Here is a 27,455-nt window from a genome sequence, read left to right as displayed (position 1 = left end):
GCTCAGCAGGTGCCTCCAAGATACTGCGAGCACTGCATGCAGTCCCTTAGAGCAGCCACAAGCAGTGTGCCTTGTGATACTAATAAACTATACACGCCTTACATACTTCCAAATTAGGTGTAGTGTGTGCTTCCAAAACATATAGTATGTGCAGCCCACCTTTTATAAAGTGGGCACATTCCCCCATTAGAGCATGTGTCTCCAAGACACGTGGTATGATCAGTGCGACTCTTACACAACAAGTTCTACCAACCTATTTTATTAGAGAGTCTTTGTATTAAGATAAGATTTTCACATATTTTGTTTATTTTTAAATCATACAGGCTTTTGTGTTGTCTTTCTCTTACAGAATGTTGATTTTTATCTTGTCCTCTTTGTTTCAGGCATCACATACACATGATGCAATCACTGAGGCAGCTCAGCTGATGAAAGAGGCTGTGGATGATATCATGGTTACCTTAAATGAAGCTGCTAGTGAAGTAGGCATGGTTGGAGGCATGGTAGACTCAATTGCAGAGGCAATGAGCAAGGTGAGGAGAGAAGTGAAGAGCACCCTTATTTCCTGGCACTTAAAGCAGATGCACAATGTAGGATTTTGGAGAAGTTACTGCTAATTCATCTCAGTGTTATGTGGTAACTGATATGCAACAACAGACAATTCAGTGAGCCTGAGGTGTCTTGCTGTCTTTTGAAAGGTGTCATGTGTTACATTGCAATTGTAACATGTAAATAAGCTGAACCAAAAAAGTGAGCTTTTTTTTTTTTTTTTTTTTTGTTCTAATGGGGTGCAGAGCTGGAAATCTTAAGTAATTTTTTCTCATGAATAAATCTAGCCTTTACACATTCATTTCTGCATTAGTGGAGAACAACAAAAATTGGTATGAACTTGCATAGAAAGTTGGCCTTCCACCTGAAAACGCCTTTAACCAGGCTTTATTTCATTTTCACAAAATATGATAAAACATTTTTTGAATTTCCATGTATATATATATATATCCCTGGTGCATTGTCTTTATTTGCAGATTTGGAAGGAGTGAGATTATTAAAAATACATAGATAATTTCAATATTATGTGGGAAGTTGCTATCTATTATGAGGTTTTTACTTTTTCCATAACTTTCCCACATTCCTGCAGCTGGATGAAGGCACACCTGCGGATCCCAAGGGAACATTTGTTGATTATCAGACCACTGTGGTGAAATACTCTAAAGCCATTGCTGTTACAGCACAGGAAATGGTAAGAAATTTGGCTAGACCTCAGTAAAAACTCTTTTGTGTACCGTAAGCATCACGTAACTCTTTATGTACTGTTGAGTAACTCCGTGTAATGCTGTTTTCCAATAATCTTGCCTATTTAGCAGTAATTCTATAAAAGAAGCTATGATTTTGTTAAATCCACTTGTGTACCTTACTGGTGTGCTGATAAGGTTGCTCTTTAGAAGAGGACTGTTGGGTCTCTGTATTGTGTTGCAGCTGTTGTACAAAGATATTTCTATTTAGATTGTTTTCTATTAGAAATACAGGGAAAATATTTTTATATTATTTTTAGTCAGTCTGCTTATTTGTTACTGAAATAATGCCCTAGGTTTATTGATGACTGCAGGTTGCCCTTTCACAGTGTGTGCTGTAATTTAACTTAGCCCATGAAATAACATCAGTTTTTTCAAATCACTGTAATACTTATGAATGCAGTTCAAGATGTTAAATTGTTTTTTTCATTCATTTGTGAGATTTATCTGCGTTTAAAAACAGAACAAAAGAAACTTTTTTTGAAACTGTTTGTTTCACTATACTGTTTATGATAAAGTGTTTTAAGTTTTGAAGAATACCTAGTTTGTTTTTAAGAGAGATGGCGGATTATTTGTGTATGTTTGATGCAAGAATTTCCTGTGGAGATGATTTTTCAGAAATTGTTTAGTTTTGCAGTCCAGAAATGTTGATATTACTGCTCTCTATGACGTGTCAGCATATTTGTTAACAGTAGAAATTTGTCTAAAACAAGTTTTGTCCCAAGGATGGAATTTCATGGCTTTTGCTAACATAAGTTGGAGAAAGAAGAAATAGTTTTATTAAAAGGTAGGTTTTTTCTAGAGAGATGCTCCGTCTTTTATACTGATGCTGTACCACGGCATTCTGCATATGTGGCTATTTCTTTGTACTCTTTCTCCTATCTTAGACACATTTGCATTGATCCTGGGACTTTCTCCATTTTTATGCTCCTATGCCACACGGGCTGAGGCTGATATAGGCTACTTCACTTTTGCCAACATAAGGTGGCTCTGAAAGGCAAAACCCACATCACTATTCAGTGTGAATAACTATGTAGCTGGCCTATTGCCCTGCTATGCCAAGGGGTGAATTACCAGATCTAACGGCTGCTCTTTGATTACTCCGGATGTTCTGCGAGTGCCTGGTTACTGTGACTCTAATAAAGCATGCTCGCTTGGGTTTCCTCACAGAATTATTGCTGGAAGACAACTCCCTTATACTTCAAGCATTTTTCCCTGTTTCATCAGTGTGGCCAAACAAAGGAGTGTGCTTCTAAACTGGAGTGTATTAACAAATTATTCTCATGCCTGTCATTTTTCTTTCTCTCTTGCTTGTGTTCTTTTTTCAGATGACTAAGTCGGTTACTAACCCCGAAGAGTTGGGAGGACTTGCATCACAAATGACCAATGACTATGGGCATTTGGCTCTCCAGGGCCGAATGGCTGCAGCTACAGCTGAACCAGAGGAGGTCTGCAGCTTTTAGACCTCTTTATTCTGTGCACACGGTGGCGTCAAATGGGTATTCTTTTACTGTAGGGAATAAGTTTTCTATTAGTAGAGCTGTGAATCAGCAGATTTTTAACAAGCATTAGGGATTATGCAAAAGGAATAATACTTCAATTTGTTGTAAGAAAGTGGTGTAAGATCAAAGAATAGAAATCTTCAGTGAAAACCTCTATCCAGCTTCAAAAATCAACAGCTTGTGATGATAGTTAACAATCCTGTAGATCAGGTCAGAATCCTCCAAATCATTTGAAGATATCACTTACAGACAACTTGCAAACCCGGAGAAAGCTCTTATTTACTATACAGTTTTTCTTTATCTCATAGGATCTGATGAATTTCAAATATGTTTATCTATCTTGCCTGTAAGAGATTTCAAAAATAATTTCCTGTTATACTTGGGAAAAAAAAAAAGTACGTCCTGTACTTATTTACAAGTATAGCTTCCTGACAGCAGGATGTGGGCACAGTGGGAGCACAGTTGTCTTTTACTGCCAGGCATCTTTCGTACCTTAGAATCGGAAAACAGTGTTGGAGGAATGGCTTCCTTACATGGTATTAAGCTCCTCATGCTTACTGTTTGCCTCAATTGGATTAACCAGCGTAGTAGGTGCTGCATATTTTGTGAGCAAAAATAAATTTTTCTCTTCTTTTCATTGAATTCCTCTGGTTATGGAGCATAGAAGCACTTGGTTGAGATGGAGTAAGAGGGTATCTTAGCATCATGAGATTTATCAGGTTATCTAGATAAAAGATCTCCACAGAGATTTTGACTTTGTAATTAGGTTTCACCACGGATAGACTACTTGAGTGCTTCATGATCAGTGGCTAAATGAAAAGCAATGTCTTGCATTCAGCTTTATATTTTTAAATTGAATGACCATTGCACGTTACTTTTTGCCTGAAGTAGAAATAATTTAATTTGTGATACTAATGGCTGTGAGTCCTGCTTACATATTAATCCAAATACAAAATTATATGCCTCAGTACATGCAGGTAGTAGAATTAGCACACATTTCCAGTCAGGGACACACCTTATGCTATATAATTATTAATAAATCAGAAGTAGCTCAGTTTTCAATATCGCATGTGGAAGTAGTTACTTCTGGAGAGATAAGAATCTGTGCAAGATTCAAAAACAAATGAAAAAAAGTCATGTATTCTTCAACCCAATTTCAACAGTGTAGAGCAAACGTTTACTTTTAACCAATCATAAATACGTTTAAGACAGCTCCTGCTGGCAACAATTTCTTTTTGCTTTTTGATTCTGGGCGATTAAATAGCATTACTCAAATTCATGCAGCCTTTTTGGTGAAGTTTTGTGTGCTTGAGTTAAATACTCTTGGCTTGGATAAATGCCTTATGCTAACCAATTTAGACTTACAGATGTGTTCTCTTTCCCAGGGTCTGGTTCACTAGCCCTCCAGTTTTATCAGTAAGCCTTTTTTACGGGCTATGTGAGTAGATGACAATAAATCAGTCCAATCTCTGCCAAAAATATAGTGATGGGCAGAAGTTTGGTAATAAGGAATCACCAGAGTGAATGTTTCCATTTGTGTTGACACAGTGTACCAGCATGACATTTACTTACTTTGCTCTTGCTCCCTTCTACCCTGTACCTCCTTTATCATGTAGATAGGGTTCCAGATCAAGACTCGGGTGCAAGAACTTGGTCATGGCTGTATTTTTCTTGTGCAAAAAGCTGGTGCTCTCCAGATTTGCCCTACAGACAGTTACACCAAAAGGGAGCTGATAGAATGTGCTCGTGCTGTGACTGAAAAGGTAAGGCATCCATCTGTATTGCCCCACAGAGTTTGTCTACTAGACTTCACCAGGGAGTAATTCAGTCAAGTTGTGTGTATATTCAGGAAATATATATATATATTTTTTTTTTTTTAACTTCCCATTATACTATGATATTGACTGAATTACTGGAGGTTCTTACTTTTCTTCTTTTCTTTCAAGTGTTCGGTACAGTTCATTTACTAGATAAGTCTCAGTCCTGTTTCTCATTTATAATAAAACATTATTCTCGTACCAGAGGGAGTGTGGTCCAAATCTGGTCCCCAAGACATGAGATGCCACTTGTCTTACAAGATACTTGCCTGGAAACAGTAGGTCCATATAGGTGGCAACAGTTGTTATGGTGAGGTTGATTGAGGATGTGTTCTTTGTTCATCAGTGTTCTCTGGTTTTAAAACTGGGCTGTTCTCATGCACTTAGCATTTTCAGCCTGCCTGTGTTTTCTTGGTCTTTGGAAATACTTGCTGCACATGCCTTGCGTAGCTTGCATATGTAGGTTGCAGTTGTTTGGACTGAAGTATCATTTGGATGTAGATGTTTGTTACCAAATGGTGATTGTTTTCAAGTGACTGTTTGAACTGGAGTGGTAGTGATGTCTTAGCACTGTAGGACTGCACTGTGACTACAGTACAAGACATGGAGCCATTATTGTCTTCACAGTTTTTCTGCCAAGTGTTTATTTACCAAAAAGGAGGGATCTCAGCTCAGCAGCAGTTGTGTAGCATCAGCCAACAGAAATTCACCTCTTTTACTATTGTCTGTATGACAACATTGAATCACAATGAGAATTTTTTATCCTCGTGATCATATTACCAAGCAGTGCCAGAGATGGAAAAGTGGCCCTGAAGTAAATGTAGCAAGGCCCTTTATTGACAATACAAAGTATTGCAAGATAATTGGAATTCTTATTTATTGCAGCTTTTCTTTTCTTTTAGATAATAAGGAAGATGACTGCTTATAGTATTGATAGCCAAATGCCATTGTTTATACTCAAAGCAGATGTAGATAAGACCTTCATGATCTGCTCATTTATTGCTTATGCCTGATGAAGAGACAGCCTGTCTTAGCATGAATGACAAAGGCTAGTAACAGGCTTCCTATGGTGGAAAACATAACCTATGTGACTAATGCACACATAAAGCAAGAAAGGAAAAGGAAAGTTTGGTTAAAGTTCACAAAATAACTGTGCAGGATCAGTTTCAAATGTTGATTGCAGTCATTTTAAAGAGCAAAATTAACTCCCATCAGACAAAAAGGGTTGTTAACTCCTACCAGATAAAAAAGGTTCGTTTCATTGATCACCTTGTTGCTTTATTGTCATTTCCAGGTCTCCTTAGTTTTGTCTGCCCTTCAAGCAGGAAACAAAGGCACACAAGCTTGTATTACTGCAGCCAGTGCTGTGTCTGGGATAATTGCAGATCTAGACACGACTATCATGTTTGCTACTGCTGGAACCCTTAATGCTGAAAACAACGAATCATTTGCAGACCACAGGTCAGTGTAACTGAAAAAGACAGAAGAGTGCAAGCACAGGGGAACAATGGAACTGGCAGAAGCAAAAGGCACGTGCAGATAAATTTTCTACCTTTCTAGATTCCCAGGATTGCAATCAAATGAAGCAGCGGAGTGAGAAGAGTAATAGGAAAATTAGGTTATGGGTAGAGGACAGCAAACCTCACTTCGGTTATTTCTGTGAGGAAAGCATTTTTAACAGCTGGAGAACATCTGCCAAGAGCAAGCAGCAGTTAAACAAATGGCACAGCTACGCCACGTTTTCTCCTTTGGGAGAGAAGCCAGTTTTTCCTTCTAGTAGCATCTGGGATATAACAGTCTTAGTGTTTTTCAACACATTAAGAGATTTACACCATCTGACTGACTACCTTTGCAGTAAAACTCAGAGCTTCACAGACACAATACTGAATTTTTGCTTAGCAACCTAGCTGGCCAACACAGCAGTTGGATAGCCTTCATTTATTTCTCAAGTTGTTACCAGCTGCTCAAGAAAGAGGCAAGATGTAATGGTGTTTAAGTTGTTGCTGTTCAACAGAGTGAAAGTTGGTGCTTGTTGTCTTTAACTTCACCAGGCTAATGTTTTCTTTGTTGCTTTATGGGTAGATATCGAAGACTGGCCTCAAACAGTTTTCCCCTTAAAGCAATGAATTATAAGGATATTTGTTAATTTACTTTCAGTAAGCTAAACTAAGGCTAAATGGTTGTATTATACCAGTCCTTTAGTTTCTTAATGTGCGTTACTTGTGGTGCAAATACTGGAACTTAAAGCCTACCTGAAGCACAACCCTAGGATGAGAGTCTCTCCCTTTGTTACACTGAGTGAGTTAGAAAATAAGTTGTTGGTTTTTCCTGTGGGTGCCAATAATTTCCAGGCAGACATTTTATATGGCTACAATTATAGTTCTCTGTTAACTTGTGTCATTTGTGAAGTATGTACTCAAAATGGTTTCCTTTTTTTTTTTTTTTTAATCTGAATGTTGCTGTGGGTTTGTTTGCCTGATGTGCCAAAACCTAGGTTGTGGTGAAGGGGAGCCCTGATAAGGTCACGTTGTTTTTTCTTTTAGCCAGACTTGCTGCTGCCTCCCTCTGTCAAAATGATTGTTTTAGTTTCCCTATGGTATGCTGGTTAAGGTGGAGGTTTGACACCTGTTAGTTTGTTCACAGTATGGCTTGACTTCAGTGTTAAAATGCAATGTTTTGTTCCAGGATTTCCCTATCTCATTTCTTTTCAAGACAGGGTAACTTCAGTGAACTGAATTGTATAAGTTATATATATGGCAGCATTATATAAATATAATGCTGCCACTTTAATTTTCTTGTTATTTTATTTATTTGTTTTTAAATTGCAACCTGGCTTGTGATACATGGTCATGACTGGTGTGATGACTTACATCAGCCATCAGCTCTTTTATAAAGATGTTAGTCAGCAATTGAAAATCACGTTTTTTTCCTCTTCTCCTTTTTACTCACTTCCCTGCTTTTTTTTTTTTTTTTTTTTTTTTTTTTTCCCCTTTAGGGAAAATATTCTGAAAACAGCAAAAGCCCTAGTTGAAGATACAAAATTGCTGGTTTCTGGTGCTGCCTCAAGTCAGGACAAATTGGCTCAAGCAGCTCAGTCATCAGCTAACACCATCACTCAGCTTGCAGAGGTTGTAAAATTGGGAGCAGCTAGCTTGGGATCAGATGATCCTGAAACGCAGGTGAGATGTCTTAAGGTTTTTCTGATACTGTGAAATAGACCAAAGGGGTTTACAGACGTTGAAAAAGAGGCTAAAGGAATTTTTTGTTTGGTAAGACCTTATAGGCCTTATATTTTAAAGCAAGACAGTAGGATTTATCACTCTGGGGACTCTTTTGGGTCAGACATTGGTCGTTTTTAAAAATACAATCATGAGTCTAGAACACTGAGTGGAAATAGACAAGCCTTTATAGAAGACTTTTGGTTTTATTTCACAGGTGTGTTACGGCTTGGATGCTTTTGGCAAAGTATTGTTTTTGCTAAGTTATGATAGGACTCCTGAGTTATCACTTTGTTGTAAATACATTGCATCACTTTAAAGCTATTTATTGAGCTTACAGCTGAGCTAGGCACTGTGTTACTTGCATAGGCTAAATTCTCAGCATTCTATAGCTATATCTGAATTTTTCAATTTAATGCAGCAACTTAAGCTTTCAGTGTAGGTTATCTCAAATATTTCTTAAGTTGTTTCTTGGGATCTTGGTGAAATGGAGGTTGACAAGTGTTGCAGATGTGCCTGTGGAGGCCAATTGGTTTGAAAAAGTCTGATTGTTTGCTTAGGGCTCTGAAAGGGATGTGTGTTCTGCTTTTGCATGATTTCTGTGATGGAGTAAACTTCTAAGATGTTCCTCTCTGGAAAAAACACTGTTGGAAATATTTTCCTGTTTTTAACATTTCCTTGACTAGTAACATATCTGCAAATTTTAAAAGATTTATCATTGGTTTACTCTCTATGTAAAATGAGAATGTAGTATCTAGAATAAAAGCTATTGCACAAAAGTAGGTATTTGAGGGAGCAAATTTACATTGCCAGTTGAAAATTTTAAGTGCATCATTTGTCCTAAATGGAAAATTTATAATAGCTTTAGCACACAATACCATCACAGCATTTTTCTGTGTAAGCAAAACTGACTTTTAACTGATGTGGTAAGAGTTTCAGATGTCTTGTAGTGGCAAGGGCTTCACTTCTATAAAAGTTACAGTAAACTAAAAACAGGCATAAAAGATCATAGAATCATTTAGGTTGGAAAAGACCTCTACGATTACCTGGTACTACCTGTAACCTAGTATGGCCAAGCCCACCATTAAACCTTGTCACTAAGCTCAATATTTACATGTTGCATTTCAGATGCTGGGCACACTAGCATTTATAGAATCGCAGCTTTGGAAGGAAGCTGCTGTTACATAATGCTATAGAAATGCAGTTATTGAGAACTGACTGTACCTTTTTTTTTTTTTTTTCGCCTGAGCTTTATTTTTCTTGCATGTGTTAATATTTTTTCTTAAGATAAACAAATGCTCTGAAACCTAGGAAAATTACCTAGCACGTTTTCTGTAAGTGGAAAGCACAGGAGAGAAGGCTTTGGAGAAGTTATTTCAATAGTACCTTATAGTATCTAGCAAGGCTTTAGTGTCTGTATATTGTCTATATATAACTTCTTGTAGTGTCTGTATATTGTCTGGGAGTTCTCTACTTGAGCTTGGTTTTAGGAAGCAATATCTCGAGATTTGACTTTTCCTGACCTTAATGGACAGCTAAGTTATATGGCACTTAATTCTGTAAGGCCACTTAAGGAGACTCAACATCCTTTTCCCGAAAGTAATGTCTCCCTCTAATATCTAGCTGAAGCAAGTACACTTGCTTTTTTAGTAGCTAATTTCGCAGTTGCTATGTAGTGGTAGTGGTAGTTTGTAAGCATATAATCAGTCTGTTTAATTGCTGTCATCTGAAGAACATCAACAAGAACATGGGGAAAAGTAAACCTCTTACAGAAGTTGAGAGGAAAAACAGCCTACTTGCAATCAGTGTTTCAGTTTCTTCACAGGAAATAGTCATTTTCATAAACTGACTGGTTGTATGAAATACTGTAGCTATAAACACAGTTTTTCCTTTTCTAGAATGTTACATGTTTTATTGGGGTGGAGAGAGGGAGGGTGGTTATATTTGTGTATGTTTGTGTCTTTACCTATCACTACTAGGCTTTGTTTAGCAGTTCTCTAAAAATCATGCTTTCATCCAGACTGACATTTCTTGGCTGAGACTCATGGCTATTGCTCATTTCTATAGGTTGTCCTGATTAATGCTATCAAGGATGTTGCAAAGGCCCTTTCTGATCTCATTGGTGCTACCAAAGGAGCTGCCAGCAAACCAGCAGATGACCCATCCATGTACCAGCTGAAGGGGGCTGCCAAGGTGAAAGCTTATTCTTATTTTTTATCTGAAAGTATCAGGTACAATCACACTTCCTAGGCAGCTGAAGCTCAGATTTCAGCAGTGTCTGGTTCACTGAGATATCATCTCTTCCTTTGTTTCATTAGCATTCCGGGGTGATACAGGAAAATAGTAAGATACTATTGGGTTTCCCTGAAACTATCAGCTTTTGTAGGCTGTCAGGTAACTTTTGGGTTTTTGATGGAAGAACTGTAATCTTTCTAAAGACAAACTTGCATCTTTTGCTTGTCTGAGGGCAAGTTGTCATCTAATAATGTTATAGACTAAATTGTATCCTATAAAAAAAATGTTACCTACATCCTGGAATCTGAATAATGCTCAAGATAAGCATGGTATGCTCATTTAGACCTTGCAGGCTGGGGGGGAATGACACCACCAAGAACTCCACAGTAAGATGTTGTGTGTGTCCAGTCCTTTTCTCCGAGATGTTTCCAGGAAGTAGTACATGAGAGTCAAAGCTCAAAAGTCATTTAGATTCCACCATATCTATGCTATATTTGTGCTATATTTTCCTTGCACCTGTGATGTATTATGACAGTGGCTTAGAAAGATCTTTCAACTTTGTGTCTACAAAATATTTCCAGATGTGGAGACTTAGGCAGTATTACTTCTGCTATCACATTATGAGAGTGTAATGATAGCTTTTTGTCTACAAGTTCTTACTTGTGTCTCTTCCTTACCTGTAAGACCTGCACCTCTGTTCCTTTCAGAGCAGATGAGAATGCCATACTGTAGAGGCACTACTTTAAAATGACCCATCTAGACAAGAAAAGTGGTTTCTTGGCGCTTTCTGCTCTGAAGAGCTATCTGTGTTGCAATTCCTAAAGTGTCTACAAGCTGACCTTTCTGTCTCTTAATTCCCAAGACTTCAAGTGTGACTAGGTATTGTTTGTATATCAACGCACTGGGGTATAGGAAAGACAATGACAGGTTATGCTGTATTAGAACTATTAGGTTTGTAATGGGAACAGTAACTGCAGTATCAGTGCAGTACGTTGTGCTATGCTTCTGCAACTTACAGGGAACACTTATAAGCTGGAAAACAGAAGAGTTGATATTTGTTCCTGTAACAAATACAGTTCATGAAGCTTTTTAGGCCCTATTAGAAATAATAAGAGTACTTAGATCAATCTAATCATACCATGCTCTGAAAAATGCAAAGGAGGAATCATGCATCTTTCTCTCTACCTCTCTCTTTTTCAGGTGATGGTAACAAATGTCACATCGCTTTTGAAGACAGTTAAAGCAGTAGAAGATGAAGCTACTCGAGGGACAAGAGCTCTTGAGGCCACAATTGAGTATATCAAACAGGAACTCACGGTAAAGAATAGAATAGCCCATACATGACAGCTTCTGTAAATAAACTTGTAACATCAGTCCAGGCAGCCTGGGGACTCCTCAAGCTATACTTTACCTGCCCTGTAATGAGTTAGATGCAATTTGGTTCCCTCCATCTGTTACAAATCATCTTTGAAAGTACAATTGCATACCACTTTAGCCTATGTACTTTCAGATGTTACCAGTCCCCACGGCAGGATTTGAGATGCTACTGTCATGTAAAAATCTGGAAGCAACTGGTTCTTTGTTCTTTAGACACAAAGTGTTCACTGCAGATATTATTTTGAGTCAAATGCTCTTTGCTTTTTTATTGACCCTAGCTTTCAAAATGTCTCTTTACTATCAGAGCTGTATTACAATAATAGTTTAATCTAGTATCTTTTTTCTTTATTATGATATGATATTAGAAACGCTAAATAGCCGGGTATCCAATATTTTGTCTAAGTAGGAATTAACAATAGAATAGAATTTTCTCCCAAATTAGGTGTTAGACCATGACAGTTGTTTTTCTTCCTCTTTAAGATATAATAGTATTACCTACAACTGCACCTTTCAGTTACTCTTTTACTAGTAGACTGGTCAGTGACGTTAATCGATACTTGTGTGTTTGTGAAGAAGCCTGTTTTGTTCCCTTTTTGGTTAAAATCAATTTTTGAAAAATATAGGCGTTTTCTTCAAAAAATACTTCATAGTATTTTAATGAATTGTTTGCTGTTTCCCACAGTATTCTGGAGAAACTGGCTGCTCATTGCATGGGCAGGTCTCTAGTTTGCTGGGTGGATGGCTGAGCTCAAAGAGTCCTAGTGAATAGAGTTAAATCCAGTTGGCGGCTGGTCTCCAGGGGTGTTCCCCAGGGTTCAGTACTGGGGCCAGTTTTGTTTAACATTATTTATCAATAATCCAGATGAGGGAGTTGAGTGCGCCTTCAGTAAGTCTACAGACAACACCAAGTTAGGTGAAACAGTCAGTCTGGTTGAAGTTAGGAAGGCTTTGCAGAGGGATCAATGGGACAAGTCCAATCACATCACATACACCAAGCACCAGACTTGGCTCATAACAATCCCATGCAGTGGTATAAACTTGGGAAGAGTGGCTGGAAAGTTGGAGATATTCAAGAAACATGTGGACATGGCATGAAGGGACATAGTTTAGTGATGGGACTTGGTAAGGAAGAGGCCTGTGGTGGTGATGTCATTTCTTTTTTAAGGGGAGAAAACTGGAATTTTAGGAGGATGTGGGAAGAAAAGCAGAGTGCTGAGAGGGCACAGAAAGGAATCAAGAATGGCACATATGTGCTCAGGAAAATATCTAAAACGTGACCTGGAACTCCATGGATTAAAGCTGAGCAACACCAAGGAATGTTGTTCACATACTTGATTTTTAACATCAGTTCCATTTCTGGAGAGAGCAAGTTTAAAAAAAAACAAAACACTGATGAACCAGGAGCATGGGATAAACCAGGCTAATGTTTGTCAAGACATTTGGATTCTGTAACCACTAGCATGCGTAAGATTGAAATACTCCCAAAGCATTGCTTGCACTGTGTGTATCAGAGAAAACTGATTAATTGTACACTTGGAATTGCTACTGCAGAGTAAAAGATTGGCAAGCAAAACAGATTAAAGCTTGAGAACAGGAAATATGAGCTAAATCTAAAATAACCCAGCTCTTACCTATCTCTTACAACAGTTAATGTATTCCTCTACCCATAAGTGGTATGTACCGTCAGACAGTTTGAACTGTTTTCAGACAATTCTCCATGGAAAATTATATCTTCAGGCTTTTAAGGGACACCAAGTGTAGAGAAAGAGAAAATGGTCTACTTTTTTTTTTTTTTTTTTTTTTTTTTTTTTTAATCCCTTCTCTACCTCCATTTTTTTTAAGAATCATTTGAATATTTTGGTGATGTTCTCAGTCTTCCCTGCATGGTGCTGGTTTTGGCAGCAAGGACTTGGTAGCCCACAGCCTTTGCTAAGGAAGGATCTCCTCATTTGAGTAGAGCAGCATAGGCAGCAGTCAGGATGAAAAAATACACGTAACTGAAGGAATATTAATTCTTTTGATATTGTAACACTCTCAACAACTATCTGTAAAACTGTGATCTAGGTACTTAGATGTCAGAGTTGTCCTTTGAGACAAGTGGGTTAAGCTTTTCTTGTATCCTTTCTCCAGCTTATTGTTTCTCTCTGTCTTAGGTGAGCAGGCTTATCAGAACCAGACTGATGACCAATGAGAATGATATTGAAGTACTCTGAATATGTTTCTAATTTCCAGCTATTTGAAGGCTGCTTCCAGTTGTTGTCTCTCTTTCGTGGTATAAGTTGTTCTGGTTTGACTTGAAGGATGTCAGGCTTTCCTTCTGTTTCCACTTACAGGTGTTTCAGTCAAATGAGGTTCCAGAAAAGACATCATCACCTGAAGAATCAATCCGGATGACGAAAGGAATCACCATGGCAACAGCCAAAGCTGTTGCAGCTGGGAACTCATGCAGACAGGAGGATGTGATTGCTACAGCAAATCTGAGCCGCAAAGCAGTAGCTGACATGCTAACAGCTTGTAAGGTAAAGATTCACTTCCTTGCCTAAGACTGATTTTTTCCTCTCTCTCTAAATCCCTTGAATGTTATAGATTGTGTTCAGTTTTCTTTTTATTAATGTTTTACTTTTCAGATAAGGAAGTTAATGGTTATGATAATTCTAAGGTAATGTAGTAACATCCCTATCAGAATTTTCAGTGCTAAATAAACAAAAACCCAAACCAACACTAATGCTCACTATTTTATTTTTGTGAAAATGAAGTTTTAATTGACCTAATTTTCATGTTTAAGGTAGTCATTTAGGTCTATTTTAGTAGTCCTTTTTTCCCTAGCCAAAGGTGTTTGTTTGATCAGTTTTTTTGCTTTACAAAAAATGTGTTTGATATTTGCATTAAAAATATTGATACCCTCTTTTCTAAATTTACTTCAGCTAGACAACTTTTAAAAGCAGATGTACAAAACTTGGGGCAGGCATGTGTATGTTGTATAAGTGACTCAAGAATCATTTGTCTCTTTTCTGATGATAAAAAGGATCTAGGCATAAATAAAAATGTTGGGATTATAAAGACCATATGAACTAACTCATTCTTGTTGGTCTTTGTCTATAAATTGTATTTATTATGTCTTTACATGCATGGAAGATGACAGGAAAATGGTGTTCTCTGTGACTTGTGAATTGCATTATTTCATAGCATTCCTGCCAAAGTCTGTCCCAGATTACTTTTAGCTTAATACTAGCCAAACTGGAGGGATAATTTTTGATTAATGATCATGTTAAAAAACAAAGTGGAAGGTCTAATATAGCATAAAGCCGGATTCATACAAACTGTTGAATTAAACTTTTTATTTTGACTTCATTTTCTTAGAGGGTTTTTAGTGTCTGACAGTTCTTGAATACTTTGCATACTTCACATTTTGATTCTACTCTCTCTACTTGCTAATCTCAGAAGCATAACAAAATGAAACAGGTATAATTTGCACAGGAAAACTAAGCAACCATGCTAATTACACAAGAACTATTCCATATCATGTCATAGGCAGAATCCAGTTAATTGAAACTTCTAGGAGAGGGTAGAACAATTTGTAATTGCACAATGTTATGACAAAAGGCATCAATTCAGATACTTAAGTTCACTAATCATCCTTTGTCATTCGGAATTGGCTAGTGTAGACACATTTTCGTTTGGATCTCTCTCCAAACGAGCAACAAATTCTCAGGAAGAGTCATCTGTTTCTAAAAATATTATATGCACAGTGCAAAGCTTGGTATGTAGTTTTGAACATTTACTTTGAAAGTATTCATCTTCTTGTGTTCATTTTTGCTCCCAGTTAATTTAATGATTCTGTAGTTTGTAGCTGGTGGCCTACCAGATGAAATTTTCTGCAAATTGAATAATGTACTAAGGAATGCCAGAAAAGTGCTCACGACCTCTCATGGAATTAGCTTCACAAAGCAAGCAATATGCAGAAGGAAAATGTCTGGAAATCATTTTACCTAGCTGCAATAATACACTGAATTGGGGGCCTTCTCAGCCAATTTTGAATTCTTTGAATTAGGCTCCCTAATTTAGTAAGAAAAATTCAAACTAATAACCAACTAGCTATAGTATAGTTTAGTTAAGGTAAGGGCTAATAATCTAGTTTTATCTTGTCTAGCTTTCATAAAATCGAGAGAGATTCTTGGGAAACAGGAATGAGTCCACAGGAGTGCTTATTTTACGAAAAACCTAAAATGTGGGACAAAATTGTCACGTCATTTAACAAAGCTTTTAAATGAACAGCTTATATCAGACTTGATTTAGAAAATCCCATTTCTGAAATTTTTGCTCAGAGATTTAGATACCATATGCCATTAATTTTTACGAACTGTACGTGGCATTTCCATGATAAGTGATATCCCTTGAGTTTTTAGAGTGGGAACTGTGCATTGATGTGCAACCTATTCTTTCTGATACTTGAAAAATACTGTTTCCTTTTTCAGAATGATATAGCTCATCTGTAAAATAACCACTGAAAAGTATTTGAGGTTCTTTGGGCTACAACAAACGTGCATGTATGTGAGTTATAGAACCGTAAAACATTGCACAGACTTCACCAGCGTCAGTAATTTAATTTAATTTCAAGATCTATTTCATTGTCAGTTGCCTAAACCAAATAGTATAAGGGATTTGACTTCTTGGTAGCTATATTTATATATGTTTATGCTTGTTAATATTTTATGTCTGGTATAAAATGATGACTCTGCAGTAAATAACGAGTGTACAATATCAATATTCTTATGGTTGCTTTTGGGGAAGAAAAAAATAAAAAAAAAAAAAAAACAACAACAAGAAAAAAAAAGTACGAAAGGTATGTCAAAAGCATAGTAAATAATCGAAGTAAGTAATCACTTAGATTGTTACTTAGCCAGGAGATTGAAGGAGAGGATTATTCACTTTCCTCAGCACTCACTAGACTGCATCTAGAAGTATGGTTTTGGGCTCCCCAGGACAAGAAAGGCATTGATTACAGTGGAACAAGTTCATCAGAAGCCACACAGACAGTTGGGCCTGGAGCACAGGTCCTGTGAGGAGAAGCTGAAGAGCTGGGACTTGTTCAGCCTGGAGAAGAGATGGCTTTGGCAGGACCCAATGGCAGCCCTCTGAAACCTCATGGGAAATTACTGAGAAGAGACGGAGTCAGGCTGTTTGCTTGAGGTGCATGGCACAAGAACAGAATATAACAGTCCAAGATGAAAACATTGGAAATTCCATCTGTGTTTCACTCTGGGGATGATTAAACCTTGGGGCAGAGACCGAAGAGGAATATGAAATTTCCATCTTTGGAGATTTTCAAGACCCAACTGCACGAAGACCTAAGCTATCTGGTCTGAAAGTAATGTTGAACCTGCTTTAAGCAGGAGGTTGGACTACGTGAATTCTCAAGGTTCCTTCAAACAGCAGTGATTATTATTATTATTTTTTTTTTTTGGTTCTAAGACTGTTTTGATATATTTAATGCCCACACGTGCTGACGGGTTAGAATTTGTAGAGTGAAAGTCAGGTAGTGCTGCCTCGATGCTTTTTAAAGCACAGAATGAAAATGAGGATTGATATCAAAGAGAAGCCTTGGTGTGAGAAAATGTCTATTCTGGTTCTTTGGAAACATGTTTGTTTGAGAAACTTTGTCAGGCTTTGTTTGCACATCAGGGAAGGTAAAAATTTCTGTTACAAGTCCTAACTGATGTAGTGAGATTTATGTTAGTATATTTCTAGATTACAAAAATGTCTTTTTAAAGAAGTTTATCAGAAGTTAAAGAAGTTTATCACTTCTTTAGTCTGCTGTGAAGTAAGTGGTTTAAGATTTATCAAACCTCAGAAATACTTCGTAAGTATTTAGATATTAGTCTTGGTCATGTGTGCAAAGCACAGAGGAAGTTTATATTTATCTCCCACAGATGTTTGTTCTAATTGCATGTATAAAAATAATACTTAAGTACACAAGAGGCATTTTAGAGTATTACGCAATATTCATATGGAACACTGGGGAAGACTTCTGCTCGATTTGAAAAAGGAAAATAAGCAGTACTGCATTTTCAGGACCTCTAGAACTTACGTGAAGTATGCTGAAGGTGGGGAAAAACCTATCTTGTTTCTAAGTTCTCATTTCCCTTCAGATTATTTATTTATTGTAAGATGAAGGGTTGGATGGTTTCTGTGCTCTGCTGATCCTGAGTTTACCAGCAGAGGGAGCCCGTAGACCAGCTCCAGGCCTAGCTGACAATAGCACTTGCTCTGGGTGTGGAGGGTTGCGGGGAGCACCTCAAATACACGTGTAGTGATAATCTCCAGTCCTAATCGAAGGCAGGAGGCTGCAGGGGTGAACGGGGCTGTTCAGTGAGAGAAAATGCTGTTTTTTTTTTTTGTTTTTTTTTTTTTGTTTTGTTTTTTGTTTTGTTTTGTTTTGTTTTTTAACTTTTACATGTCTACAACCAGCACTTAGGTTCAATTTAGAAGATCCCAATGAAACAGACATTTATTTTAGAAAGTACAAGACTCGAATAGGCTGCAGTTTTCACTTTTTATTTTGATTAAATGATTGAATTATTCAGGCTTCTGTCAGACATTATACTTAGTGGAAATCCTTAAGAAGTCAAAAGCTGCTGCTGCTTGTCTGTATTTAAAGAGATGGTTCTCATGCTGTCTATTGCTGTATGAAATCCCTATTTCAAGTTGAAGCCATGAGTAAGCTTTTACTTAGAATGTCTTAAGATAACAAAAAGCAGCTAAGTGTTTTTTGGTGTTGGTTGGTTTGCTTTTTTCCCCTCTCATGTAGAATAACAACATCGTGGTGCTTCTAGCGCACTTTTCATCTGCCGTTTGCAAAGCTTTCTACGAGGAACAAACCCTTGTCTTTGTTTTATGGAAGGGAGAAGGGAAAGTGAGAAAAAGAAGAGCACTAGGATGGTGCTTGAACTCTGGTACAGTGCTTTCTGTCTGTGTCCAGACTTTGGCTTCTAAACCAGATGACCATTTCTTTATTGATTCCTTCAAGACTGACTGCCCAGGCTTACTATAAAATAGGGTTTTAGCAGTTCTGTGACCTGAAACATGCATATACCCATTTTTGGGTTGCAAAACTACTCTTATAATTTTTATTTTTGTTGATATTAGTAAACAGGAAGAGCCACAGTGGCATAAACCTTGCACTGTGGAACACCGGGTGCAACCCAAGAGCCAATTCCAGCCCCAAGATGTTTTCGAAGTGATACATTTTCATTAAAAGAAATCATAAATATTCTTCTATTTTCAGAGTGTTCTTCAGGGGTTTCTGTATTTGGCTTTAACTGTTAGAAAGTAGTACTACTGCTGACAATGCCTAAGGAAGGATGCTGAGTAAGACTGATGAAGGACAGCCAGAGAGGAAGATGTGCTAATAAAGGGAAATGTGTTAATGCTTTTCTGAAAACTGGAACCCTGCTACTTTTGAAGCTCAGTTTGCTCACCTATTTTACAATAGAAATAGGTGGCTCTCAAGCTTTAACGTTTTTTGTCTTTTACAAGAAATCTCTTCCCCTCTCCTTCCTCTGTCCTCCTTGCATTGACCTCCTCAACTGGGGGCAGTGGGGGGTACTAATGTTGTTTTGCCTCCGCAGCAAGCATCGTATCACCAAGAGGTGAGTGAAGAAGTTCGAGAGAGAGCCCTGCGCTTTGGAACAGAATGTACGCTGGGATACCTGGAACTCCTGGAACACGTTCTCCTGGTAAGCAGTGGTCTCCATGCACGTGCTGGGTCCCTTTTGATGGAAATAACATCTCTGAACTTTTTATAATAGTGGCTGTTACTGACATGCTTTATGAACAGTTTTGTTATTCAGGAAAAACAAGTTAGAGCAAACTCAGTACTTCAGCTCAAACTGCAAGACATAAGGAAGACTGGAAGTAGCTAAATTGGATTGCATTCTAGAGCAGATATGGAGGTAGTAAGGGTGCTGACGTAAAAATGGTCCTCAGCAAAGAAATTAAAATAAGGCATTTCAATGTTTTTTTTAAACCTACTGTAAGTTCTAGATTTATTAGGCACACTCCGGTTCCCTACACCAAAGAGGTTGTGAAAACTTTATGAAAACACTTAGACATGCTTTTTGCAGTTCTGATTCCAGAAAAAGATGAGGCACCTACCAATGTCATCCCCAAACGCCAAGTTAGCACCATATCACAAAGAGCTTTCCAACCCACGGCACCCCAAAAGCTCTGAATAAACTTCTCTTGTGAAATCCATACTCACGAATCCTGTATTCAGGTATCTTTTCTTGACCGCAGATAATTAACAAATAATATATTGCTCTTCTGCTGCTATTATAACTGCAGGAAGCAATAATGCGTGTTAGAAAAAAGGTTTCTGAAATATTCAAGTTTCTGGAGATGATTTGAATCAGCAGCTACATTCACAGATTCCTAGAGATTTCTTTTAAGTGGCTTTAAATGGACATATTAAAGTATCTGAAACTGCAGTTTGCAGCCACAAACTACAGATTAGCAAATGTAAGCCTCACTTACTGATGAGAATACAGCATGTCTAATCAATTACATCAACTTATTTGTTTATACTTGCCATTAGCAAAGAAAATAGTTGAACAAAGTTTGAGTTTCTTAATGTAAGTCATAGAGCTACGTAGCAATAGAATCATAGAATCAGAGTATCCCGAGTTGGAAGGGACCCATAAGGATCGAGTCCAACTCCTGGCACCGTACAGGTCTACCCAAAATTTCAGACCATGTGACTAAGTGCACAGTCCAAACGCTTCTTAAGTTCGGACAGGCTTGGTGCAGTGACCACTTTCCTGGGGAGCCTGTTCCAGTGTGTGACCACCCTCTTGGTGAAGGACCTCTTCCTGATGTCTAGCCTAAACCTCCCATGCTTCAGCTCAACACCATTCCCATGGGTCCTGTAACTGGTGACTAAGGAGAATAGATCGTCTCCTTCCCCTCCACTCCCTCTTGTGAGGAAGCTGTAGAGCGCAATGAGGTCCCCCCCTCAGCCTCCTCTTTTCCAGGCTGAACAGGCCAAGTGACCTCAGCCGCTCCTCATACGTCTTCCTCTGTAGGCCCTTCACTACCTTTGTAGCCCTTGCAAAATTTTCACATTAGATGTGTAAATGTTTTTCTTTGTTTAAAAGAAATCTGGGTATTTTTTTAGATTTGGTCTCCCATACTCCGTCACAGTACTTGTTTCAAACTGTACACCAGAACAGATTTCAAACTATACGCCAGAACCTGTCAATTTTTGCTCATTTTATTCTTCCCTCTTTGCTTATGTTCCACATTCTGTTCTGTTCTGTAAGTCAAACAGGCGTTTCTTCCCTTAAGCCTTTTTTTTTTTTTATCCAAAAGCCCTGAGAATATTCTCCTTCCCCAAATACTTGCTGTCTTAGAAAACTCCCATTGACCCAGATTCCAACCAAAATTGAAGAGGATAATGACTTTATTGAAAAAAAAGATGGGTGGAATGATAACTTCATCTTGACTGTTTGCAGAAGGCTGTATAGAGCTAGTCTTGTATGTAATACATCCATAATATGTTCCATAAATACAAACAGGATCTGGAAAGTGCATGAAAAAAAGATCTCTTCTGGAGGAGCACTGAACCAAGGAGATGAACAACTTTTTGATCTTGGGACTCTTTCTCCTGAGTTCTGTTTGGATTTGAGAGATGCAGTCTGGATGTGATCCGAATGATTTGTTTTCTTGTTCTGTGTTTACCTGAGCCGTTCACTTGCCATACACATTCTTGCCATTCACATCCTACCTCAGGTTTGTTTTCCTCAGATTAAAGGAAATGACAGCAAGATGGTTTCAGAGTCAGAAATTCTTTTGCTTCCTGCTCTGTTACTCTGGTATTTCAGCACCCCTAGGTCTACAATTGCATTTAATTTTTAACCTCATAAAAGACATCACAGATTAGAAATCTGTAATTAGTCTAGGTGGTGTTTTGTAATACAATTATTAATCAGTTCAGTAATGCCTTTGATAGTCGGACTAGAGATGACTGTGTCCGTATCTCAACACTGAGATGCCAAGGAGTAGTATTCAGCAACTGTATTTCATAGAGCCATAGAATAGCTTTGGTTGGAAGGGGTTTTTAAAAATTGTCTAGCTCCATCCTTGCCATGGGCAGGGATGCTGCCCACTAGACCAGGTTGCCCAGGCCCCCTGTCCAACCTGGCCTTGAACACCTCTAGGGATGGGGCTTCTCTGGGTAGCCTGTGCCAGGGCTTCACCTTCCTCTGAGTGAAGAATTAGGTTCACGTGGGCCCACTTCTCAAGCTTTGTCCCGGTCTCTTTGGATGGCATCCCTTCCTGTTGTTGTATCAGCTGCACTGCTCAGCTTAGTGGCGTCTGCAAGCTTGCTGAGGGTGCACTTGATCCCACTGTCTGTCATTGCTAAAGATGTTAAACAGCACTGGTCCCAAGTTGGACCCCTGATGGATACCACTGAGACCAAGAATTTGAGCACTTCAGCCTTCTCCATGTCTGTTGTTACCAGTTCTCCCTTCTTGTTTATCAGAGGGGGTACATTCTCCTTGTTCCTTCTTTTGCGATCAGTGTACCTCTAGAATCCCTTGTTATTCTTTGCAACCCTTTCCAAGCACCATGGCTTTCTTGGGCATGCACAAATTAGTCTAAAACAACTTGTAAGCTGTGTTCTTAGGAAGGCTGAGGACGGATCTGCTCTCCTATGCATATGCCAGTGCTTGCTCCATCTCAGTATTGATGTGTGCTGAGTCAAGTGGAACTCTGAAGCTTTCATTGTTATTCTCATGTCATGTCTGTACGTGGGTCTGCAGGGGATGAGGGTCTGTTGCAAGTTGTAAATTGCCTTTAGAACAATGTAGTTCATAAACCTTTCAGTTTTAACATTTGCATCCACTTGTTCAATTCCAACACTGTCCCAGCAATCATATAGGTGGCACTAGTGTCACAGTTGCTGGAGCAGAAAATGTTATTCCTTTCCTTGCTATGGAGCCTGACTGCACTTACGCATTTTTTGACGTATTTGCTTGTTTGAAAAGATCACTTTTGAGATGCTCAATTTCTGCTGTTCTAAAGAACTATGCAATGAATAAATCCTAGTTATAACCTTGTTGTTACAGGAGGCATTCATTTTGATAATACTGCAGATTGTTTAGCTATTGAGGATTCACGTGCTTCTGTTTACTGTGGAAACTAGTTGACTAAGGATCATCCTGAGGAAGCAGACCAGTGTGCCCATATGTTGACCCAGCGGTTCCAAAGAGATCAAATTCCTCATGTGTCAGAATTTTCATCAGGCAAAATTAAGGAAACAATTAGGTTTAGTTTATTCTCTCGGAGTAAGGGGCTAGGCATTTCACTGCAAAATGGGAAACAGGCTTACAAAAAAATTAAATGTACAAATGTATTTTCACTGTGTGTCTAGTTTTCAAAGCTGCTGGGAGGGGGGGTTGAGGGATTGCAAGTGTTAAGAAAACACAGAACTGAATGTGACTTTGGAGACTCAATATCTTGTTTTGCTCCTAAATCTCTCCATGTATCTGTCATTCTCAGAAGCAGTTGTTAAGTATAAATTAATTTCCAGAACTTAATCTTCTTTCTCCTTACAATGTGGTAATTAAAAATGCAAATGTTTTTTCTGTTTAGAGGAAGCCAGACATCATTAGAAGTCAAATTCACTGTCTATGGATTGCTTTCCATTTGAAGGACAGTGTAGTACTTGATGCAAATTCATTTCAGAGGTTTCTTTCTTTCCCATCAGTTTAAGGGTCTTGTCAGGGTTGGCATTTCCATTGTGTTCACCATTGCTGACTTTTTCCAGGACAGGCACAATTGTTGACTCTTTCCAGGACAGGCAGCTAGCACAAGTTTGCACAACTCCGTTTCTAAGAAAGGAACTTAAAGTGTTCAGCCAAGTTGATAACACTAGCAAGTGGTCTCTTCTCCCACAGTTTACAAAGACTAAGCTTGATACCTTAATATAATGACTGTAATATCTGAGAATGGAGTGCCCAAGCTGTGCATTCCTCCCACATACTCCCACATGCCTCAGGTTTGAAGGATTTTGCCCTAGTTTTAGTATTGAGAACTTCCAGACAACATTGGCAGTTCCTGTAGAAATGGCCAGCCCTGCCTCTTTCCTAGTATGCACCAGCCATCACAGTATAAGCCTTGCTCCTAGTGATTCATTGACAATTTTACTTTTTTCTAGATCCTTCAAAAACCAACTCCAGAGCTGAAGCATCAGTTGTCAGCTTTCTCCAAGCGGGTTGCTGGTGCTGTTACAGAGCTCATCCAATCAGCAGAAGCAATGAAAGGTGAGTTGGGTAGCCTGGTTACTGGTGTGGTTTTTAGAGAAAGTGATCCATGACTTTTGTACTTTAAACAAAAACTAACGAAGACCATTTTACTATGTTCTAGGCATCTTGGTACCATCTAATTTAATACCTTTAATTTCTCTCCCAGCACTCACTTGTGTACAAGTTAGTAATGCCATTGTCATGATCTTAGTCATGACACTTCCATGTAAGCAAGCTTACACTTAGATGGCAGTAACTCTTTGCTTTTTTGTACATGTGTAGCAAAGAACAAATGTTCCTCTCCAGGAAAATAAATTGAATACTCTAGTCTTTTCTGCAGTCTTTAGGATGTTCTGAAATTTCTCATTTCATTTACTAAGAAGCCAAGCCAATATCAGAGATTTCATATGCCCTAAACGCTTTTTAAAAAAATCTTGTTGCTATTCTCATCTTCAGAGATATTTTCTTACTTTCAGCAATTTCAGGATTTTAATTCATATACGTTAAAATTAAATTTCACTTTTTCATTTTTGAATTCCTTTTTTACTTACTGCCTGCCAGCATTTTTTTCTTCACTTTAGAAGTTTCTTTGTGCAAAGTAATTTTTTTAACCATTTACAGTTATCTTTTATTGATACATGGTAAAATTCTGTCTCCTAACTGATCTAGATTGCGAATATTTTCACCTTTGTAAAATGCCTTTTTTTTTTTTTTTTTTTTTTTTTTTTAAGAGGAAATCCTACATTTTAGAGGTTTGGATTTGATTGTGTTTCTGTATGCTGCCTCTAACAAAAATGCCATTATTTCTTCCTTGTTTATCTGGACGAGGTTAGTGTTTAATAAAGAATTCCTTTGTCTTGTACACCAACTAGGCTGAGAAATTGTTTCTAGTAATATTTTGGTCTTTTATATATAAGTTTGTATGAGATGTACCTCACTAGGATTACAATACCAATGAACTGCTTTTTTCCAGCACATCATAAATACGAGCGAGTCATTTTGTATTCTCCTATGATTTGGTCATCCATAGCAGAAAGTGCATCATTCTGTAGCTGGTGTGAATCCATAAGCATTCAAGGCTCTTTTGTTTGGTGTTTGATGAATCAGAAATGGGTTATACCACTCTTGATGCAAAGTGCCAGTATCCTTCTACCCCTTTGTCCTTAATAAGGATTAATGTTGATATTTTATTAAGTTTACATAAACTTCCTAATCAAGTCTCACTAAATTTAACAAGGCCCAAAGAGATTGTTTTCTTTATTTTTTAATTTTAACTTAGTCTTCCTTTGTCAGTGTACACTGCTTCCCATCCTTTTCTGTTTCCATCCGTGATGCTGCTTTCTCCCTTTGCCTTTTATGAACTCAGAAGTTTCCTTTTTCCTTTCCTTCTCTTCCCAGAAGCTGATTTTTCTTTTCCGTTTCATTGCTTCCCTCAATTCTAAATATGGATGGTTTCTAAATCTTGTCACCCAGAGAATAATGTTATGAAAATGAAAATAAGGATGCACTATGAACTTAACAAATTGGAGATGATCTGTAGCCAAGTATTCACTTTGTGGACCTACAACATTTATTTGAGCCAAAATTAATGCCAAAAACTCAACAAAAAAACTGACCTTTGGATATGTTACAGAAACTGCTATTGGCCTTTTCTAAAATGCATTAGAAACACATTGCTGAAAACCATGCTTTCTTCATTCAGTGCTAGCTTCATCTCTAACCAGTGCCAGAAAGAGAGACTCTGAAAAGCATGCTGTGGAGGATTATCTATTGTCTGTAACTTGTCATTGTTAGCAATGTTAGATTTCTCACTGTACCTTACAATTTGATCAAGGTTTTAGTAAGAGCCCAGATAACAAAGTTGAGTGAGAGCTAGTTTTGTTCCCAGTGTGGACAATGTTCCTCTTTGAAGCTGCTTTAATTGTGCAATTCTTAATTAAGTTATTTTCATAACAGATTTGCCTGCTGAATACTTTTATTATTTTTTTTAATTATTTTATCCCATTATGTTACTAAAATTAACTTTTTTCTTTTCTTTTTTTTTTTTTTTTTTCAACACTCATGCTGTATTTGACACTTCAAGTGTGTTTGTAAATCACCCTGTTTGAATGGCAGCTTGCAGTGGCACTGAAGTTATTGTCTTCGTCTCTGTTAATTTCAGGGACAGAGTGGGTGGATCCAGAAGATCCAACGGTCATTGCAGAGACAGAGCTACTAGGGGCTGCAGCATCAATTGAGGCTGCAGCAAAGAAGTTAGAGCAGCTGAAACCAAGAGCCAAGCCAAAGGTGAGTGTCTATCCCAATTGTTTCTTTGAATAAAGCAGATGATGCAAATAGCCCATATGTTGGCTTAGTGTTTGTTACCATCCATGTTCATGGTATAAACTATCAAACATTTGCATCAGTCTCAGTGCCACTAGATGCTGCACTGGGTGGGACTCACCCCTGAAGGTAGAGGTTAAAAAGATGCTTTTCAGGGAGCAAGTCAAGCACAAGTCATGAGCAAACAAAGGAAGAAAAGCCTAATGTTAGAAATGCTTGTGTCACGGTATCATTACTGTTGGTCATGTACCTTTCTGTTTCCAAACATACTTTATTGATGTGAAAAGTCATTTTTACTTGCTCTTCTTTGAAGACCCTTTGTTCTCATCTCAATGTGTGTAGTATAGTGGGAGGAAGCAGCAGCAAAACAGAAAAGATAGAGCAGAATGCGAAAGACCTTCAGGATTTTATGAGATAAAATCCATGATATTTTATTCTATGATAAAAGAGTAACTACTTTGGTACCAGATCAGATATGTGGTATAACCCTTCTTCTTCGATTTTCCTGAAGGAAAATAAATTCACAGTTCACTGTGAAAGCAGGTAGTGCTGTATGTTGCCAGGTCATTTCAAATGTGTCTGAATATGTTATATAAAATAAAACCAACTATTTTCATGAGTGGTACGGAGGGAATGTATAACACTGCTGTTACTTCTGGCTGTATGCATGACTGGATCACCCAGAATTGCTACCTTTTGCCTAGTGTGGAATAACAGGTTTTAGAAGAAATTACCATGCTGCCTACAATTCTATCTCTTCAAAATGAAATTGCGCTTTAGCTTTGTAATTGAATTCAGGAAGGACTATATATCTCTTTCCTTGCTTAAGCTGCTTTGTAGGTACAGAATTGTTTTCTAACTAATGCTAACAGTAAAGCTAATGAAAAGTCTCTCCAAAAAGCAGGGCCTCAAGAACATTCAGTGGTGGATTCTTGTTTTCAGTGCAGAGTGGTATTATGCCATTCAGGAATATCAGATGAAATAGTTCTTGGTAACTTCACAGTTTCAGGACTTTTTTCCCCCTTTGGTGACAGGAATAAATTAGCTCATGGAAAAGAAATGCTCTTTGTACTGCATTTTTTTTTTTTTAACAAGTGCATCCGTTTTGTTTATAAAGAAAAAATGGTCCCTTATAATGAGATTCTACAGAGCAGAGGACACAGGCTGGGTTGGAGGAGAGGAAGAGTCCTCCATCACCTTTTCTATACAATCATTGCACAATAACGTATGTGTGTTGCCTAGTAACTGCAGAGCAGTTTCCTTCCAACATCGAAGCCATTCCAGGGTCATTGTAATTTTCTAGCGAATACAGAAACTACTGCCCACACCTGCTCCTTGTTTAACATGTTAATTTGAGTATCCAGTCTGTGTGTGATTTATTGGTCTGCTT

The 27,455-nt window shown here is 37.9% G+C and overlaps 1 protein-coding gene across 4 annotated transcripts in view; it reads left to right on the top strand.

Moving 5' to 3' along the window:
• Window positions 1-27,455, top strand: part of TLN2 (talin 2) — a 222,685-nt gene that overhangs the window by 179,331 nt on the left and 15,899 nt on the right. For all 4 annotated transcript variants that reach the window (XM_084531652.1, XM_084531655.1, XM_084531653.1 and 1 more), the window contains 12 exons: window positions 384-530; window positions 1,136-1,237; window positions 2,618-2,737; window positions 4,408-4,554; window positions 5,903-6,069; window positions 7,604-7,787; window positions 9,894-10,019; window positions 11,262-11,378; window positions 13,772-13,957; window positions 19,067-19,174; window positions 23,656-23,761; window positions 25,905-26,029. In XM_084531652.1, the coding sequence (XP_084387778.1) occupies window positions 384-530; window positions 1,136-1,237; window positions 2,618-2,737; window positions 4,408-4,554; window positions 5,903-6,069; window positions 7,604-7,787; window positions 9,894-10,019; window positions 11,262-11,378; window positions 13,772-13,957; window positions 19,067-19,174; window positions 23,656-23,761; window positions 25,905-26,029 (1,635 nt within the window). The remainder of the gene's footprint in view (window positions 1-383; window positions 531-1,135; window positions 1,238-2,617; window positions 2,738-4,407; window positions 4,555-5,902; window positions 6,070-7,603; window positions 7,788-9,893; window positions 10,020-11,261; window positions 11,379-13,771; window positions 13,958-19,066; window positions 19,175-23,655; window positions 23,762-25,904; window positions 26,030-27,455) is intronic.

Source organism: Aythya ferina (genome assembly GCF_964211825.1).
Source record: "Aythya ferina genome assembly, chromosome: 11".
Taxonomy (NCBI): domain Eukaryota; kingdom Metazoa; phylum Chordata; class Aves; order Anseriformes; family Anatidae; genus Aythya; species Aythya ferina.
Note: the sequence above shows the minus strand (reverse complement) of the source record. Positions and strands in the feature narration are given on the sequence as shown.